Source organism: Mus caroli, unplaced genomic scaffold, assembly GCF_978045245.1.
Source record: "Mus caroli unplaced genomic scaffold, Mus_caroli_1 scaffold_11, whole genome shotgun sequence".
Classification (NCBI taxonomy): Eukaryota; Metazoa; Chordata; class Mammalia; order Rodentia; family Muridae; genus Mus; species Mus caroli.
In genome coordinates, this window is record NW_028227266.1 from 56,435,438 (window position 1) to 56,454,604 (window position 19,167).

General features: G+C 50.5%; 1 protein-coding gene across 6 annotated transcripts in view; it reads right to left on the reverse strand.

Moving 5' to 3' along the window:
- The window catches only part of Ccdc33 (coiled-coil domain containing 33), a 91,913-nt gene that overhangs the window by 51,772 nt on the left and 20,974 nt on the right, over positions 1-19,167 (reverse strand). For all 6 annotated transcript variants that reach the window (XM_085844665.1, XM_085844664.1, XM_021172514.2 and 3 more), the window contains 3 exons: positions 7,545-7,678; positions 2,779-2,888; positions 1,609-1,716 (listed from right to left, as the gene is read on the reverse strand). In XM_085844665.1, coding sequence (XP_085700791.1) covers positions 1,609-1,716; positions 2,779-2,888; positions 7,545-7,678 — 352 coding nt within the window. The remainder of the gene's footprint in view (positions 1-1,608; positions 1,717-2,778; positions 2,889-7,544; positions 7,679-19,167) is intronic.

The following is a 19,167-nucleotide window of genomic DNA, read 5'->3' on the forward strand; positions in this document are numbered from 1 at the left end:
TCCACACTGGTGTGATCTGATAAGTACTTAATTCATCCTTAGTGCCTTTGGCTCTCAGAGGAGCCTCCCAGTGAGCCTCTGATGTCACTGGAGGTCTGTCAGGCCCTATGACTCACAAGAACGCCAGCAGGTATGAGGGCTGAAGGTGATGGTGTAGGTGTGTCTTTAGGGGATGGATAATTTACATCTGGTGTGTGCTGACTCTGTCATGTATGAATGAGACAGCAGTGCCAGCACCCCTGCTAGTGACAGCTTGGTGAGTAGCTGAAGCAATTTCTTTTTCAATCGTGTCCCCTCATCTACCATCAGCCAAAGAGGTCCTGTGGCTGTACCGGAGACACAGTCGGGAGAAAGGTCTGTGCTGGAGTGGGGAGTGGGTGGGTGGGCTGCTGTGGGCAGGGGATCTCAGACTCAGACAAGCCAGAAACTGAGGCAGGAGCGGGGCAAGTCCACAGTTGTGGGGATGTGGCCCCTTCCCTGGATGAAGCTTTGGTGACAGTAAGGCCATCTTGGTTTTAATCTTTTTTGTCCTATATGTTGGGCTGACTGTAAGTTCTGTGACTCAGGATCTCTGGGCTCTTATATCAGGCTCATTTTGTGTCTCAGTGTCCCCAGATGGGACGTGGGACTAGAGAATGGTTACTGCCTTACCAGACTCATAGTGTTACGTGGCAAGGGATCAAATCAGGTCTGCTAGGGTAGGGAGGAGGCTTGATCCAGAGTCCTGTGGATTGCACATGGATATTTGTGGATGTGAGTCTGTTGCCTAGGGAAAGGCTCAGGGCTCGGATTCCTGGGCCATGTGTACCTCAAGCATCAGTCATTCCTCCTGAAGAGGTCCTTGAGCTGAAAGGTGAGCGGTCATGGTATGGGGCAATGCCTGGTCTACTAGTACACGAGGGTTTATGAATAGCTGTCGGGAGACAGAATAAGTGAACGATGTTGCAAATACGTAAGCACTAGATGAGCCAAACCTCAGGAAGGGCCAGGGAGATTTTTGTCTGTGAATCTTAGGCCCTAGGTTATGGGTCATTACCTCACCAGGGAAGAACAGGACTAAACACAGCCAGGGGCATGGGAGGTAGGCTCTTCCTTGCTCCCAGGAGCGCAAAATCCATGGGAACCTATGTTACTTCCTGAAGCATGTGAGGAACACAGCTGCCACTTAGCCCTTCTTTCTTCATCCAAGGGCAATACAGGGAGGAGAGGCCACTTTTGTCCCAATCAGGGATTGTCGTCACAAACTCAGGCTATTTTATTTGTTGACACTTTTAATATTTTTAAATGTATTCTTATTTTGTGTGTGGTATGTTTGTATGTATGAGGAATGCTTATGTCATGGTGTATGCATGTGTGTGTGTGTGTGTGTGTGTGTGTTTAGGCCAGAGAACAACCTTGTGAAGTCAGCACTCTATGTTAGCTTATGAGGGTTGCACAGCAAAGCTTTGTCCATTGAGCTATCTCACTATCCTCACAAGCTAATTTGGGAAGGTCTCATTGTCCTTTCCCTGTTTGATTTCTTTCATAGATACCTCTGCTCCATATGATTAGGTCATTTAGAGGCAACTAAAGCTTCTATCTGTCCCTATAGTACCCCGATGCTGGTACCTCCAGAGCTGTATGGTCACAGCCAACGTAGCGGGGAAGTAAGCTGCCCTTCCGAACCACAGTGGCATACAGGCAGGTCTTGGCAGCGGCTTCATCTTTTTTCTCAGGCTGCATGGGGCGAAGGCAGGATAGAAGTTGTATAGGAAGGAGAGTGTCTAAGGGGCAGAGCCTGGCCATAAATCCAGCCCTGTGCGGACACTTGCTTAGCATTGCTCCACTGGGACTCCAGCGGTAATTAAAGCTCATGGTCCCTGGGAGCCCTTCCAAGAAGACCATCCAATAAATCTCCTCTTTTCCATTTGAATATTTCATTGCCCTCAAAGGGACTACTGCTCGCCTGCTCTCTTGGTGAAGATGTGATAATGAGGCCTGGGCTGTAAGTGGACTCAGGGTTAGGGACCTGGCAGATGCTCCAAGAGGCCAGATTCAGGCCTAGCTCCAGGGTCTCTTGAGGTCTTTGCTTCCCTACCTGCCCTGGTTCCCCTTCTGTAGTCCTGGAGCCCAGGGAAGATAATGATCTCTGGCACCATAGTTGAAGAATTGCTTGGGAAGGTTAGTGCCAGGGCCTGGGGGGACCCATGCATGCTGAGCGCTTCCCGTGTGTCAGGCACTTTAGCCAGCACCACACTGGAGCCTGTCCAGAGGCGCCTTGTCTCACCTTTGCTGAGGAGCAATGGAGGGCCAGGGTAAAGTAGCCTCCAGTGGGCATACAGCTAGAAAGCAGGAGAGCTGAGACAAACCCAGACAATCCAATCTCACGCTGTGCTTTCCTTTGAAAGGAAAGGTTCTGGAGCACACATGTCGAGGGGAGAGCAAAGGGAGGCTTCTGCTCCTCCATGGCCCAGCACCAGACACACAGTAGGTGTTTAATAAATACTTGAGCAATCAGAGTGAACCATCTCCTTCACCAATCAGCACTAAGGATTCCAGTCCAAGGCTGAGAAGCTGGACTCTCTATTTGAGGCTGATGCTCAGTTGTGCCCCTGGCAGGGTTCATTCTGGGGAATGTTTGCCTGAGATGTACTCCACATCTCTGGCTTGGGAGGAGCATCACCTAGACCCACCCCCAATGCCATCCTCAGAGAACTAGGAACATCAAAGTGCTTTCCTATCAGATCTCCCCTACCCAGCCAGAGGTTAGACCCAGAGCTAGGGCTAGCTTGGGCTTACCTTTACTAACTTAAAGTGGTATGGGTGGAAGATGCGCAGGTATTTAATGGGGATGTCATAGGACACCAGCTCCTTCTTCTTCTTGTTGTCCATCACCTTGAGGATCAAATCTGGAGAGGTGGGGAAGGAAGCTTTTCCAGTGATGTGAGACAGTGAGGGTTAATGGGACCTCGCTGAGACCAGACAGAGAATGGAACACGCGGAGGGTGGCATGTCTTTCCTGTGCAGCTATTTTCTTAGCATCGCAACACTCTTTTCTGGTGGGAGGAAGGAGGAGTGCAGAGGGAGAAGGGGATAACAAGGAGGAGGGAGGCTCATACAGTACAGAAAGACTACTAAATGAAAAAGCTTAGAAAATGACAAGACCCACAAGCCCTTCCCTAAGAGGTGCCGACACCTGGCAAAAGGAAACTCTCCAGTGGAGTTGCCTGAAACTTGGTCAGGAAGCTCCCCAATGCAGCTTTTGTGCGTTGCCACCCATGCTGAGGGTGAGCTTTCCACCAATGCAGCTGTCTCTGAGTCACTTGTGCTCCTGTAACGGTGCTGGCTAGTTTTTGTCAACTTGGCACAAGCTAGAGTTAGCAACAGTTAAGGAACTGCCTCCATCAGACTGAACTGTAGGCATGCCTCTGAGGGCATTTTCTTAATTGTTAATTGCGGGGTGGGGGGGCTGGGGGCAGCCCACTGTGGGCGGTACCATCCTTAGGCAGATGGGCATGGTCTGTATGAGAAAAGTAGATGACCAAACCATAGAAAGAAAGCCAGTTAGCAGAGTTTTTCCACTGATTTTGCTCTAAGCTCCTGCCTTGAGTTCCTGCCTTGGCTTCCCCAATGATGGACTGTGACCTGTAAGTCAAATAAACCCTTTCTTCCCCAAGTTGTTTTCAGTCCGTGTTTTAGCACAGCAACAGGGAAGGAAATCAATACAGTAAGTCCTTACCTGAGTTCCTTGAAGTAATCTAAATAAGCTGACTGGTCCATCAAGCTAGGCTCGAGGGGAAGCATTAGTTTGTCATGGTACACCACCTGAGGTAAACATTTGCTCCCCCAGGGAAAGTCACACAACATGTCTGCATTCCTACCCAGGGCAAGGCTTCATATCAGGTGCTGTTAGCTTCCGAGCTTGGAATGGACACACGGGACCAAGCTCAGTCACACAAGGCTATAAACATGCATGAACACAGTGTTACAGGCAAGCAGGAATAGTGCAGGACCAAGACCCCTGCCCTTGGTCACACACACTCCCACCAGCTCCTCCTGTGGGACGGGAAGGAGGTGACTCTCATGTTTCAGGTAGGCAAACAGAGCCTCAGTAAAGAAACAATTTACTCAAGGACGCTCTCAATCTAAGGACCGATAAAAAGTCTCCTCCATGGGGCCGGGGAGACGGATGGCTCAGTGTCAGGAGCACTGTTTGCTCTCTAGAGAGCTAGAGGACTTGGGTTCAATTTCCAGCACCCACATGGCAGCTCACAACACGGGTGCCTCCCATTCTGCCCTCTTCTGACCTCCGTGGACACTGCATGCACGTGATGCACAGTCGTACAGGCAGACAACATACCCATACTCGTAAAATAAAAATAAATAATTTTAAAAAGCCTACTCCAAGTCAAGGAAATTCTTTGGGGGAGGTGAGATTTTATTTATTTTTATTTTTTGTGGGTGAGTGTCACCTCATGCATGCATGTCCACCACGAGAGAGACTTGTCCCTGCGGAGGCCTGAAGAGGGTGTCAGGTTCCCTGGGAATGGAGTTATAGACAGATGTGAGCTGCCATGCAGGTACTTGGGACTGAATCCAGGTCCTCTGCAATCGTCGTGGGGCTTTTAAGCACTGAGCTGTTTCTCTAGTCTCTCCTTCAACGACATTAAAATTAAGGTCAACACACCATTTAGTGGACACTTCTACATCGTCTTGTAAAATCAGGACAAACTTTAAGGAGAAAGCCAACGTCCCGGAAATGATCATGGCACCCACTCGTGGGCACCTGCTGTGTTCCCGGCATGGTGATAACAAGTGCCCATTTATTATTCCTATAAATTTTTATGGTAAACATCATCACCTCTCTCTCTCTCTAAAATATGATTAATGGCACTCAGACGGGCCATAGAACTGGAGCAGCATCCTACAGCTAGGATATGGGCAGTGAGGAGGTTGGACTGGCGACTCTTAATGCATTTTCTCATTCTTGGAAATCTGTGATTTGAAAAGGAGGAAGAGATGGGGGATGAGGGAAGAGAAGGGGTAGGGGGGAGGGAAGATGAAACTGGAAGGAGGAGAAGCTAAACGAGATCCAGAGAAAAACGGGCAAAGTGGGGCAAGGAATATGCCTGAAGGGCAACCTTCCCCAAAGGACATTTCAGCATCAGGAAGGGGTGCTGCTCCAGCCCTGTGCACCCCTCCCATCTTCATAGCTGACTGACTAGGGAGTGGGAAGGAAGCTACCAAGAACACATAGACAAGCAACTGCACTTGCCAAGAGCAGGCTACATGGGATTCATACCCAGTAGGAAAGAGGTACCAGAAAGTCTCATAGCTGACTAGAAGGAAGTATAATACCTCCAGGATTTGTAGTGAAGTCAGTAGGTCTGGGTTCCCTTACCAAGATGCTAATTTGTTTCCGCTAGGAAGTCACTTAGCCTCTCTGAGCTTCTTTATAACATTAATACTTCAAACAGGCCGGGCGTGGTGGCGCACGCCTTTAATCCCAGCACTCGGGAGGCAGAGGCAGGCGGATTTCTGAGTTCAAGGCCAGCCTGGGCTACAGAGTGAGTTCCAGGACAGCCACGACTACACAGAGAAACCCTGTCTCGAAAAACCAAAAAAAAAAAAAAAAAATACTTCAAACAGAAAGCATCTTACTCAATCCCTAAGATTGCTGAGGAAGGACTGTGTGCATATGAATGAGCAATCCCCCCATCCCACCCCACCCCCACCCCCAGCTTCCCCTTGTTAACCATCTGCACCTCTTCACACACTCACACATCTCTGAGCAGACCCGAGAAGACTCTGCCGGGTTTTCTCAGTATTCCCAGTCAAGACCAGACCACAGTAGTCAAGGAAGCTGTAAACTTATACCCCCGTCAAATCCCCCAAACCGACTGAGATTTTATGAGACCTTTGCATCTGCCTGTTTTAGAACAGCCTGCTTTTGTAGGGAACCAGCTCTGAGCTGTAACTGGGGGGAACGGTCAGCCATTCCGACTATGGTGTTGTCTTCATGTTCCAAACGTGCTTCCTTGGCTTCCTGTTTGGACACTGAACCCTTCCTTCCTCCTTCCACCACTCCTTATGTGTGATCAACACACCATTTTGGTTACCCACCCACTTTGGCCTTGACCCAGGGTCTAAACTTCCCCTTTGCTTTTTATTAGTGTGTCCTTGAGCTACCTCCCACCATTCTCTTGCCTCTTGGCCTGGCCCCCAATTCCCTACCCCCACTGTAGATATCACCACAGCAACCAGTTCCAACTAGGTTCCAACAAGCAGCTTCGATCTGCCAAGAGGTGCCTGCCAATATACCCTGACTCATGTGGTCTCTTCACCCTGCTGTCGCTCCTGTAATTAGTCCTGCCTCTTGCTACACAAAAGACCCAAGACTACTGACCTCGGCACATCCTTCCTCATTTCACCCCAGTTGTGCATGGCAGGAGGGTTCATTCACATGGCTACACACACACACACACACAGAAAGAGGGGGGAAGGGGTGGTAGGGGTGGAATGGGGAGGAGGTGGCTACAGCACAGACAGCACATCCTATACAATGATATACACATGAATGAGCCTGCACACAGGTCCTCACAAAGGCATGAATGTATAAGCACACATCTGCATCTGTGTAAAATCCCAGGTTAATCCCCCCCCCCCCCCCCCCGTCTTCCATATCTTCTCAAACAATCCCCACAGTTCCACTACTTCTTTTACAGGAAGAAAACCATTCTCTTGTCTGACTACGGCTAGCCTTCCCCTCATGTGCAGGAGGGAGCCCTCTGTGCTATCTCCTTTCCTCTCACAATCTTTTGACTCTTGTCAGCCTTTGGCTCTGTGAAGTGAAGGGAGACTTCAAGGGGAGCAATTATGGGCTGCAAGTGCCCGATGCCAGTGCCCCCAGGCAGATCTGACACCAGCAGTTCATACTTCAGTATGTCCATCCCAACCTCTCACTTGAGAGGGACATCAGATGCTCCCACTGTGAGAAACACACAAAATATACTTGCATGTGCACATACTGGTACCTGGTCCAAGACCCAGGGAGGACTAGCCAGAGATAAAGATCTATTCTAGCTAGAGGCATTAGTCAAATAAACCCCAATTCAGCTAGAACCTGGAGCTCTGGTGACATAAGCCAGGACTTGTGTCCTTTAAATTCCCTAAGCCTCAGTGTTCTCTTCTAAGTAGCACCGTTCCTCTTAAGAGGTGAGGACTTAAATAACAGATGCGTGGAGACATACTACAAAACGATAATGTGCCGTTTCAGTGGGACATGGCAGTAATAACAACCATGAAAATAATCACAGCCGTCATAAAAAACGATAAGCTCACATTGTCTGGAAAATTCATTTATGTGGAACAACTCATTTTTCCAGCAGGCTGGGGAGATGAGGCGTGATGGGATTATGATTTTTTTTTAAATGCTTTTATCGGAGCCCAGGGAGGTGTTCAGCTGGCCTCCAGCTGTGCTGAGAGAGCCTGCTTTTGCCTTCCATGGCAGGTGGGGCTCAAACCGCTGCATCCCCCACATACCGGTGCCCAGCCCCCAGCCTCACCTTCCCGTCCTGTGTCCTCTGCCTGGATCTCCACATTCACTGTGTTCCCCCAGACGGGGGCTCTGGTGGGTTCTGAGGTCACAGAGGTCATTGCTTGAGGACTGTGTTTGTTGGCTTTCTCTGATGTGGTTTTTCTGGGGAGGAGGGACAGCTGAGTTAGAGAGTGGCTTCTTCTTGGGCTTCACTGTGTGGACAGGGTAGACAGAAAGTGGGCAGCTCTCCCCCACACAGACACTCATGTCGTCCTGGGCTTAATGGATGCCCAGCTTCTCCCCTCAGCTGTCCTGTTTGATGACTACACCCCCTTGTTGGCCACTGCTGGGGCCTTTGCTTAGCTGCTGAAGCCAGAAGCTCACAGTGAAAGCAGGACAGATGTTATACCTGCCTGTGATTTCCTTGCCAAAGAGGGCTCCTGGCAGGCACCTCTATGCACAAACCCCATCTGGACCCTCTTCTCTGGGGTCTGTTCAGTGGGAGAATGCTTCTAAATGACAGTTGGCTGTGGGCCACCCACCTAAGCAGCTCACTCCTGGCGTTCATTCTCTAAGTGTGTGGCCCAGAATCCCAGGCTGGCCCAGACACTTCACTTCTGAATCCTTTCAGTGGGATATACCCATTCCCCTGCCTCCACTGATGCCCACTGTGTTCAGAACACTGGGCTGGCCCCTGGGACCTGGGTGCAGGACAGAAGAGAGAGCTTGCCAGCCCTGAGCACTCAGACTCTCAGGGGCAGGCTCTGCAGGTGAGGAAGGAGCCCGGGTTTTCTGCAGCTCAGTATAGCCTGTAGGTGTAGAGGATGACTGTCGCTGCAATCTAGGGCCATTAGACAGCTCGATAAAAGAATGAAGACCCTTGTGTTATTTTTCAGGCTGTAAATGGTTCTGCTACATTATAGCAATCACGGATGAGCAGTGTCTGACCCAGCCTGTATGAGGGGAGCTAACCAGGCACCCAGCAGGGGGTGCCTGGTGCATCCTCCCTCTGCCATCCCTTTGTCCTATCTCTGTGACCATGGCTGATTGAGGGGTGCCACATGAGCTCCTCCTGCCATCCTATATCTTCATCTTTATAGCCATACCTGCAAAGCCATAGAGCAGAGAGCTCCCAAGCTTTGCCACCCCCCACCATGCTGGCATAAATGCACAGACACCTCAGCTTCCCACGCAGGTGTTCTGCACCTCTGACAGAGGCAGAAAAGACAGCAGCAGCAGAGGTGGCCATGGAAATGTGGGCGCACTAAGGACAAGCAGGAAGGAAAGCAGGCCCTCCCACATGCCACACGTCACAAACCTGCCCCCTCACAGGCTCATCCTTGGGAGCCTCTGGGGATTTTTCAAATGACTCCATATGCATAGAAAATAGAAAACCAAGGATGTGGAAAGTCAGGGCTGGACTGAGATGGAACCCATCACCTCTCCTTGTCAACCTGTCTTCTCCCTCCCACACCCCTGTCCTCTCTCCTTTATCCAAGCTCTGGGGGTTTTGCTAGAAGGTTAAAAGATGTAAGAAGTTAGATGGAGCTTTCCTTCAGGACCAGAAAGAGTTAAGTCTCCCCCAGCCTAGCCAAGAGGTAGTCAGGAAAGGTGAGTGAGCTGAAGGGAGGCAGGGAGGAGGCCCATGGGAGGGGAGTGCAGGGGGGCAGGGGGAGAGGTAGGGGGCGGCAGGAGGAAGCTTTTAGCAAGTGGGGGAGTCTTTCAGGATAATGGCTTTTCCTGGCACAGCTAACTGACTCCTCTGGGCCTTGATGAGAGTCTAGAACTGGAGCTGGGGGTGGGGAGAGCCTTCTAATTCCTTCCCAAATGGAAGTCAGGGACTGGTTCTGACTCCCAGTCCCAATTCTGCATTGTGATCTTGCACCTGGCTGAGTTCTAGGTCCACAGGCTCAGAAGGAGCTCAGGCCACCCAGGACAACCCCAGAGCCCAGGGGTTCTCTCTAAGACTCCATCCATCTCTTTCAGCTGTCTACAAGGACTTAGGCTCCTCTCTCCCTATCTCCAAAGCCCCATCCTCCCTAAACAGCCTGGCAGCTTCAGTCATGGGCGAAAGGAACTGGTGGTGCCTGTTTTCTCAGGCCTCAGACCTAGTCCAGTCTCAGCAGGATAGTACTGGGGTTTGGTACAGAGGAGGGGTCCAGCTACCTTGAGCCCTAAGCTGTAGAAAAATGTAATCCCCAACAAGGCCTATACCTCCCCCAGGGTGCAAGAGGAGTGTGTCTGATAAATTGCAGGCCTCTGAGCCTGTATCACCTGGGGTTCCTACCCCAGCCTCCTGAGAGGGGCCAGGTCCAAGCTCAGCTGTGAGTGGGAGGGAATGAGACGCTTTTTATCTTTTTATTTTCTTCAAGGTCACAACTTAGGGAAAATGCAATATCTGCTTCCCACAGGCTGCTGCTGAGGGTTAGAGATGTGGACAATCGGCAGACACGGATAGAAGCTGAAGAGCGCGCGCGCGCGTGCACACACATACACACACACACACACTCACACACACGGATTGCCTTGTATGTACATACACATTGTTTCAATTTGTATACCCCACTATATACCCATTCTCTCCCCTGACACTGATCCCAGTATGCGTGTGCATGTGTGTACATGTGTGTATGAGTAGTCATATGTATGTAGAGCCTAGAAGTTGACTGTAGGTATCTTAGTTCTCTCTCCATCTTTTTTGAGACAGGATCTTTCAGAAAAGATTTGGCTAGACTAGCCAGCCAATAAGGCCCAACCATCTTCCTGTCTCTGCATCCCCAACACTGGGGGTACAGGCAACATGGCTTTTTGTATGGGTACTGGGAGTTGATCTGAACTCAGGACCTCATGACCGTTCCACTTGCGCTTTACTGACTGAGCCATGCCCATCCCTGTCCTCACTTCCCTGGCAGTCTGCTAGCTTCCTGCTGCCTCCACTGTTCTCCAGGCCCATCTGAACCCATCTCCTCCATCTTCCCCACAGTCCTTTGGGCCTCCCAGTCCTTTCAGAACTTCAAAGAAAAAACTACACAGAAGGTCTGGCTTCTCAATCCCAGGACAGACCACCAGGGAAACAAAGCAAAGAGAAGGGTACCCTTTCAGTCTGTTCTGGTTACTGGGGTCCTGGCAAGCTTTCATAGGACGAATAGGACCAAAGTAATGTTCCCAGAAACGTGGGGGAAGGAAGCACTCAAGCAGGCTCTGAGAATAAATGAAGGACAGATCTTTATACAGGTACGTGGCAGACCAAAGGCTCTGCTACCCTTCAAAGTGGTCCACCATGATTCTGTTGATGCTCACCTGGAGGAACTAGGAAGACAGGTTCAGACTAGATGTTCTGGAGGTTAGATCCCAGGACCAGACAAGCCTCCCACCCTACTGCACAGCCTTCTTCAAGTCAGCCCCTGAGCCAAGGACACCAGCTTCCTCATCTTCTAGAAGGCAAGTGGCAGACTCACTCCCAGGCCTCAAGCCTCCTGTAGGCATTTGCAGCCTGAAGACCTCTCCCCAAGGTCAAGGAGCTACAAAGCTAGCCTCTACAGAGAGGGTCAATGGCTGCGTTCTTACCCCTGAGCTTACCTACCTTGGCTAGCAAGGAAAGATTTCTGGAGGAGGCAAGGCTCACAGAGATGTCCCCAAGAACAGGACCCTTTCCATAGGAAATTCTGGCAGATTCGGAGGTCAGGAGCCAGTTCAGGGCAAGTCACAGGGTGGGCACACTTGGGCAGTCAGGTGTTTGGACCTCCTGAATGAGCCCTTTCTGGAGTTCTCTTTATTCCAGACCATATTCAGGGGCCTTTGAGGTCACATAGAGGAAAGGAAATCCCTGATTCTTTTGGACTTGGCTAAGCCCCAATGTAACTGCTGGGCAAAAAGCTGCACCCAGGGAATCCTTAAAGAGAGAGGGGCTGGGCTGGAGAGATGGCTCAGTGGTTAAGAGCACTGATTGCTCTTCCAGAGGTCCTGAGTTCAATTCCCAGCACCCGCATAGTGGCTCACAACCATCTGTAATGGGATCCAATGCCCTCTTCTGGTGTGTCTGAAGACAGCTACAGCTCATATAAATAAAAAATAAATAAAATAAAGAAAGAGACAGAGACAGAGAGGCTGATCTGAGACAAAGTCCAACCCAATGCCCTTTCTCATCTGTCTCTCATTTCAGACTTAGCCGGGAAGTCACACCCCTGCTTCACTCATCTTTCTTCTGGCTCCAAGGCTGTTCAAGTCCTTGTGGACTCCTGGATCACCAGAGTCTGTCATTTGGAGCATAAGTGAGATGTTATCTTCTGCAAAGTGGTGGGCTCTCATCTTGAGTTTTATTGATTAATTGCAGACTAATGAACCATCACTAATTGCTGCTTACACCTGGTAGGCTTTTATGCTGATTACTAATTACATCTGGTGGGTTAGGGTTTGTCAGTCTGACATAAACTTAGACATTCCTGGGAAGAGAGAATCTTTAGCACTGTCCACTGTGGACAGTGTTATCCTTGGGCAGGAGGGCCTGGGTTGCATAAGACATGGAGCAGAGCAAGTCAGGGAAAGCAAGCCAGTAGCAAGCATTGGTTTCTGCTTTAGCATCTGCCTTAAGTTCCTGCCTTGGCTCCCCTCTTGAGGGTCTGTAATCTGTAAGCTGAACTTAGCCCTTTCTTTTCCAAGTTGTCTTTGGTCATCGTGTTTAAGGCAGTGTGGAAGCAAGCTAGGATCGCCTCCACTCACAGAACAGCTGGCCGGAGCCAGGAAACTACAAGCTGAAGGCTGGTGTCCCCTGCCAACAGAGGACCTACCTCTGCCTTAGCTTTGGAAACAAGAAAGGGCATCTGGTCAAGCCTAAACTCTTTAAAGGTCAGGCTGGGTGTGATGGTGCATCCCTATGATTCTGGCACTTGGGAGGAGAAGATTACAAGTTCGAGGCCAGCCTGGTCTAAATAGCAAGTTCTAGGCCATCCAAGGCTTCATAGTAAGACCTCACCTTAAAAAGCCAGAAATGAGTGTGCCACGACCTAGAGAAAGAGCCCTTCCTGCCCCACTGCTGCCCTCTTCCAGGCATGCTCACTTCTGCCAGGCAGTGGAGTCCTCCAAGCTGTATCTCAGGAGTCTAGTGCCCTGGAGAGAGCTCATGCTGTCAGGGGCTGAAACACCCACATCACACATCAGCCCTAAAGGGACATGTGCTGAGCTGATGGGGGGAACATCTGGAAAGAATACTTGTAACTACAGTCTAGGATGGAGGTGTCCCAGGACAGCCCCACTTTAGCCACCGCCACCAGCTGTGTTTACAGCTCTGGGACATAGGGAGGTTCTCACCGAACAAAAATTTGGAGGCCCTGAGCCTCTTGAGTAAAACCATATGGAGCAGGTGTGGGCAGGAAACCAGGCTGATGGAGTCCCAGGGCCCTCCCAGGATCTGCTCTGCAGCCCTGTCTCTTTCCCTGGGGGCATCCTTCTGGAAGACAGAGGGTCTTGATGTCTGCTGGAGTCAGTGGTCAGATGGGAACTGTTACATCTATCTCTCCCACTCCACGGCAGCCCACCCCATCAGTCCAGTCTTCCCCTCTGCAGGGCCTCAGCCTTCTTGCCCACTGCAAGGGTATGATGCCAAGCTCCACTCCACAGATGCTGAGGCAGGTCACCTGTGAGTCAGCCTCTATCTTTCTGCTTAGACGTTTTCCCTCTGGAGCTCCTTGGCCAAAGGCAGAGGCAGGGAGGTCTAGGGCACAGGCTAGGTCTCTAGGCTGATCACTGTGCCTCTTTGGAAGGCTGAGTTAGGGTCTTGATGCCAATGGTCCTCTTCCAAGAGGGACAGGAGCTGCATAAAAGATCAGTGTGGCTGGGTAGTTTAAAGGACTTTAGAGTTTGGAATCCTGCATCCTTGCTTGGGGACCTATTAGCCTCATGACCTCTAGGATCCTAGAAATGCTCTGAGCTTCTGGAAGCCTGTGTGTAAGATGGGGTCTGAAGCCTACACACTCTCTGGGCACGTTTGTCATTTACTTCTAGTGTCCTTCCCAATTAGTCACATGGACAGAGCCAAGATCAGGCTCAGTATGGGTCAGGGTTAGGGCTTAGTCCTGACTCTGACTGTCTGGCCCTGACCTGCTTCTTCCTCTCAGCTCAACTAAGGCAGGCCTGGCCACATGCGCAGAGGAACCACCCAGGCTGGCCCTGTCCCTGCTCATTAGCTCGGGGCAGCAGGCAGCCAAGGTAGCAGCTGCCAACACTGGCAGTCCTTCCCCAGACTTTGGCCAGGGGTCAGAATCTATAGGTCATCTCCTAGTGCTCCCCCATCCGGCCCACTGGGGTATCCCCACCTGTCAGGGCCACTGCCTTCCTGGTCCCTGCTGGGCTGTGACTGACAGGTCTCTTTGTGCCAGGCTAGAAGATAGATGCTGGACAATGGACAAGTTAGGGGAGTTCTGGGGCCCCGGGCACTGACCCAGCAGACCTGGGTGTGGAGTCTGCCTTGTGTAATACAGCTAGGGCTCTAAAGAACAGAGTTTCCAGGCTAGAGAGCAAGCCAGACTACCAGACTTGTACCAACATGAAGGCCAAAGCTCATATCATGTCCATGGAAAGACTGAGACTTGGAAGCCGAGGGACTGCTTGGCAGTCACACCAGGTCGGGGCAGTGGGCCAGACTCTGGCTCTTCCTGACCCTAGTTTGACATCTCTCCACCGCCCTGTAGCTTTTTCTGCTGGGTCTCACGTGCCCAGTGTGACTGTTGGCTGAGGACTCCCGTACCCTGTGTCTTGCATTAGTCCTGCCAGCATTACCCAAGGCTCTTCAAATGCTCCCACATGAGGTGTTCAGGCCCAGAGAGGTGAAGCAACTTTCCCAAAGTCACACAGCAAGTGAGAATAGCATCGTATCCATCCATCCATCCATCCATCCATCCATCCATCCATCCATCCATCCATCCATTACTAGCTTCCAGCTTCCTACACTCCATGGGATTTTGTAACAGGGAAAGAATGAGAACAAGACCCCTAGTGGGTGCTCATGGAATCAGTGGGACCTGATGAACAGCAGTGAATAATCCCATAGACAGAGCTGTGGAAGTCTGTAGTCCAGTGGAGGATGGGAGGAGGAGATGCTGGCCTGGGAAACCAGGGGGCTCTTGTTTGAGGAGGTTGGAAGAGGAAAATGCAAACCCTTGGGGTAGGAGGGAACAGTGGTTCTGAAAGAACTGGGGGGTGTAATTATGGCTGGAGCAAAGATAGAAAAGGGGGGTCATGCTGCTGAGAAGCTGGAGGGACTCAACCATGCTGGGCCTGGGGTTCTCTTTATCCTGAGAGCAGTAGGGAGACGTGGGCTGCTATGATATTTTGATGCCACAGTAGCAAAGGGACACCCGACTTAGGAGGAGGTTGGCAAAGGTGAAGATCGGATGTACCAAGAGCAGGTGGGCAAACAATTCAGTGGCCCACCAGGAGGTGGAGACCTGTGGTCAAAGTCAAGAGATGAGGAGGGCTTTGGCTCTCTTAGCGGCAGATTGGATAGGGCAGGCTGTGATTCTTGATTCCAGGATAGCACTGAGAAGACGTGGAGAGTATTGGGAGTGTGTAGCCGTGGAGGAGACCGAGGAATTTAATGCTGTGTAGGAGACATGAGGAGCAGGGCCAGAGAGAAAGCAGAGAGTAGGGTATCCTGGAAGGCAAGAGAAGAAAGGGCTCTGAGACAGTGAGCAGTCACCAGGGACTGGTGCCACCGGGAGACTTGTTTTACATAGAGGATGTAGCCCATGAGGGACTCAAGAAAGAACTGTTGCCACAGAGTAGTGGGTGGGACTGGAAGGCGGCTTGGACAGAGACGACCAGAACCGTACAGTAAACCACTGGATCTGGGCCAGGCAGCTGTGCCTGGGCTGGCTGGGGCGACTGAGGAGTGAAATGGCCTGAATCTTCTGTGGTTCCCACTAATGAACAGATGTGAGAGTAGTTTGGGGCTTCCTGCCCCCATCCACCACCTTGGCTATAAACCTGCCTGCTGAGAAAGCGAAAAAAGTCAAAAAAGGACAGGAGTCTGAAACAAGGTCCCAGAATCCCCATGTGAGGTGGGCCAACATGGCTGTGCGGAGGGAGCAGGGTAAAGCCAAGCTGGATGGCTAAACTCGGGACATCAGAGCCAGGGTAAAAATGTTTAGAATGTGGAGTTACATATGTGTGCATGTGTATGTGTTCTGGTCTTATTGGTGTACAATTGAAAAATAAAAATACATACTTGAAATGTATACCATGATTTGACATACCTACTATGAATGAGATCAGGTAATCAAGTTAAAAGATCCACCCTTTCACGGTTATCCTTTTGTGTGTACGTGGTGTGTATACAGTTGCACACTGTATAGCAGGTCCCCAAATGTATCTACCTTATAGCTGGATGTTTGACCTCTCTGACAGACCTCTTTGATTGACATCTCCCAATTTTCTTCATCCTCAGACCCCGGCGCTACCTCTTTGTTTCGTGAGTTCAACGAGATTCCACATTAAATAAAATAATGTGGTATTTGTCTTTCTGTGCCTGGCTTATCTCACTAAGTGTAGTGTCTTCCATGTTAGAGGAAGTTACATATGGCATGTCCACGTGTGTGCATGTATAAATGTGCACATACAGTGATATAATTAATTAATTACTTGTGTGTTCACAGGGCTGAGTGGTGCATGTGCCATGGTGTATGTGTGGAGGTCAGAGGACAGCTTACACGAGTCAGTTCTCTCCTTCCACGTGTGGGTTCCAGGGATGAACTCAAATTGTCAGGCTTATGAACAACACTTTCACCTTCAGAGCCATCTCAAGTGCTCCAGGGCTGGCTGCCTCTTACCTTCCTGGTAATAGCTTTCTCAACAGGACTGGGAGGGATGGCCTTCAAGTTCCAATTTGCAAGTCTGTGGTAATTAGTACACTAGTGTTGAACACCTTCTCCTACACCTGTCTCTCAGTTGTATACCTTTTAAGTTACTATTTTATTTTATTGGGACAGTTTCATGCAGGAAGGGCTAACCTTGAGTTCACTACATAGCCAAGGATAACCTTGAACTTCTGACCTTCTCTGGTGGCCAAGTGCTGACCTGACAGGTGTGTACACCATCAGTGCTGGGTCTGTGTGGTGCTGGGAATCAAACCCAGGGCTTTGTGCATGCACGCTAGGTAAGGAGTCTGACAAGTGAGCTACGACCCCAGTCTGTTAGTGTGACTTCTCTGGGAAAGTATCTGTTCAGGTTCTTTGGGTGTGTGTCAGCATGCATGAGTACCTGTGTGAATGGGCCATGGGTGTGTGTCCATAATGTGTGTGTGTGTGTGTGTGTGTGTGTGTGATAGTGGTGGTGACTGGGAATCAAACCCAGGGCTTGGTATATGTTAGGCAAGCACTCTACCACTGAGCTATATTCCCAGGCCCCTTTGCCCATTTTGATTTTTATTTCTTTGGTTTTTTGTTTGTTTTGTTTGTTTTTTTCATTGTTGTTGTTTTGTTTGACAGGGTCTTACTGTGCAGCCCTGGCTTGCCCGGAACTTGCTTTGCAGACCAGGCTAGCCTGAACTCGCTAAGATCTGCTTGCCTCTGCCTCCCTGTGGCTGGGATTAAAGTTGTGTGCTACCACCGCAGGGCCTTTTGAACACTGAGTTGATTTTCTGCTCCTGGGATGTGTAAACTCTCCCTATGCTCGGGCCGTCGACTCCTCATTAGATGCGCAGTTTGTACATGCTTCAGACCGGTCTGCTTCGTGTCCGTGGTAGCGTTCCTCTGCTGAGCGGAGCTTTTCAGCTTCTTGTCACCCACTTGTTTATTTTGCTTTTGTTGCTTATACTTTGGATGTCAAATTAAAAAAAAAAAAAACCATCATTGCCAAGACCAATGTAAGGATCCTAGGGAAACTGTTTACTCCTAGGTCTTAACAGTTTCAGAGTTTACATGTGAATGTTTATAGTTAAAAAGAAACATATTGCAATATTCATATGAGGAAAGGCTTCAGTGGACTTCTTCATTGCATGCTTTAGGCTTTAGTGGACTTCACTGCTTGCTTTGTTCTGTATTGTAATTAGACCTGGGAAGGCATCAAGTTCTTTCTAGGGTTTAGGGAGCAGCTCTAGGGTCTTGGGAATTCTTGGTCCTCCCTCTGGGATTTCTACCTGGGGCTTGGAGTTAGCACTGAAAGCCATCTCTGGGTCCTGGCAGCTGGGCCTTCATTTCCCAGAAGCCCTCCCTTCTCCTTTTCATTTGCATCTCATTAGCACCACTTGGAGCTGCTGGCAGCTCAGCCTGGAGCTCTGGGACCAGGCTGTAGCCTGGCACAGGCCCTGCTCCCATCATGAAAGGGGGAGTAGTGAGGCACATGTCCCACTTTCCACCCTATATGCTGTGCCACTGGGTCAGAGGGATTAGGGTGTTCTCAGCTCTTGACACTCCCATCCAGGCTCATGTTCCCTAGGCTCCCTTCCTTCGAGGGTTCCCATAGCAACAGGGTGATGGTGCAGGGGTCTTTGGAGCAACACACCCACCCAGCTACCCTCCCTTCCACAGCCCAGGCTGGGCTGGTGACAAGCAGGGCTTCAATCTCCTGAGATGATCAGTGATAATTGGTTTATGGAAATAGCTAAGAAGCTGAGGGATGCTCCCCAGTAGAAACGAGCCTCCCGCCAAGCCAGCTTTCTGCCACCTGTCCTTCCCTGGTCCAGAAACAGAGCTGGGGGAGGGGAGGGCAAGAAGCTAGACTGAGACTGGTGAGGCTTTTCTAGGGAAACCAGGCAAGATTGGCACCTGTTGTTCTCCGGCAGAGCCTCCGTGCCCTCTTTCCCTGTGAGAGAGGAGATGTGAGAGGGCCACTTGTCACCTCAGCCAGGTTTTCATTGTCACCTTAGCCAGGCTAAGGTCCTTGGCCCATTGGTCTGTGTGTATGTTGGGTGCCTTGTTGGAGAAATGGAGAATGAGACCTGGGACCTGCAAGAAGCCTCAGCTCTGGGGACAGACAAGAAACATATGTGCTGTCATGGCGAAGGGATCTACTCTGGGGGAGGAGTACTTTGAAGGTGAAGTTTTAGTGTTTGTGCGTTTGAGGGCTGGGACAGGCATTCTCCAAGAGGGGCTGAGCAGTGGGCAGGAAGTACCTGATGCAGGCAAGAGTGCAGGTAGGGAGGTGTGAGAAAGAGTGGTGGAAGGTCACGGATGCCAGAGTCTCCTTTCTAACACAGTGCTAATGCTTAGTCTCCAGAGGGAGACTAAGGTTGCCTCATACACTCTTTGAGGAGAACTGACGCTCATGAGATGGGCAGAAGACAAGGTATGACAGGCCCCAGCCACCAGGGTAAATGAGCATGCGCAGAGAGCAGCTGGGTTTATGGGTGTTGCAATAAAGGACTAGGAGCTCCGTGGCAGAAGTGGCTAGGAAGAGGTGAGGGCTCACAGGAAGGTGTCTAGGAGCAGTGTGACCTCTTAGGGCTCCCAAAGCCTCGAGAGGCAGAGCCCAAGTCTTTCTGTAACTGGAGAGCGAGGACTTGAGAATGCTGCATAAAGATTAAAGTAGGCAGAAAGTCAGTGGCAGAGAAAGACTAGTTCTTCCCCACCCAGGCTCCCGGTTCAGACAGAGCATTCCAGGGGAAAGCCAGGTATACTCAAAGGTGGGTCGGTGGGATGTAAATGACCAGGAGAAGGGGG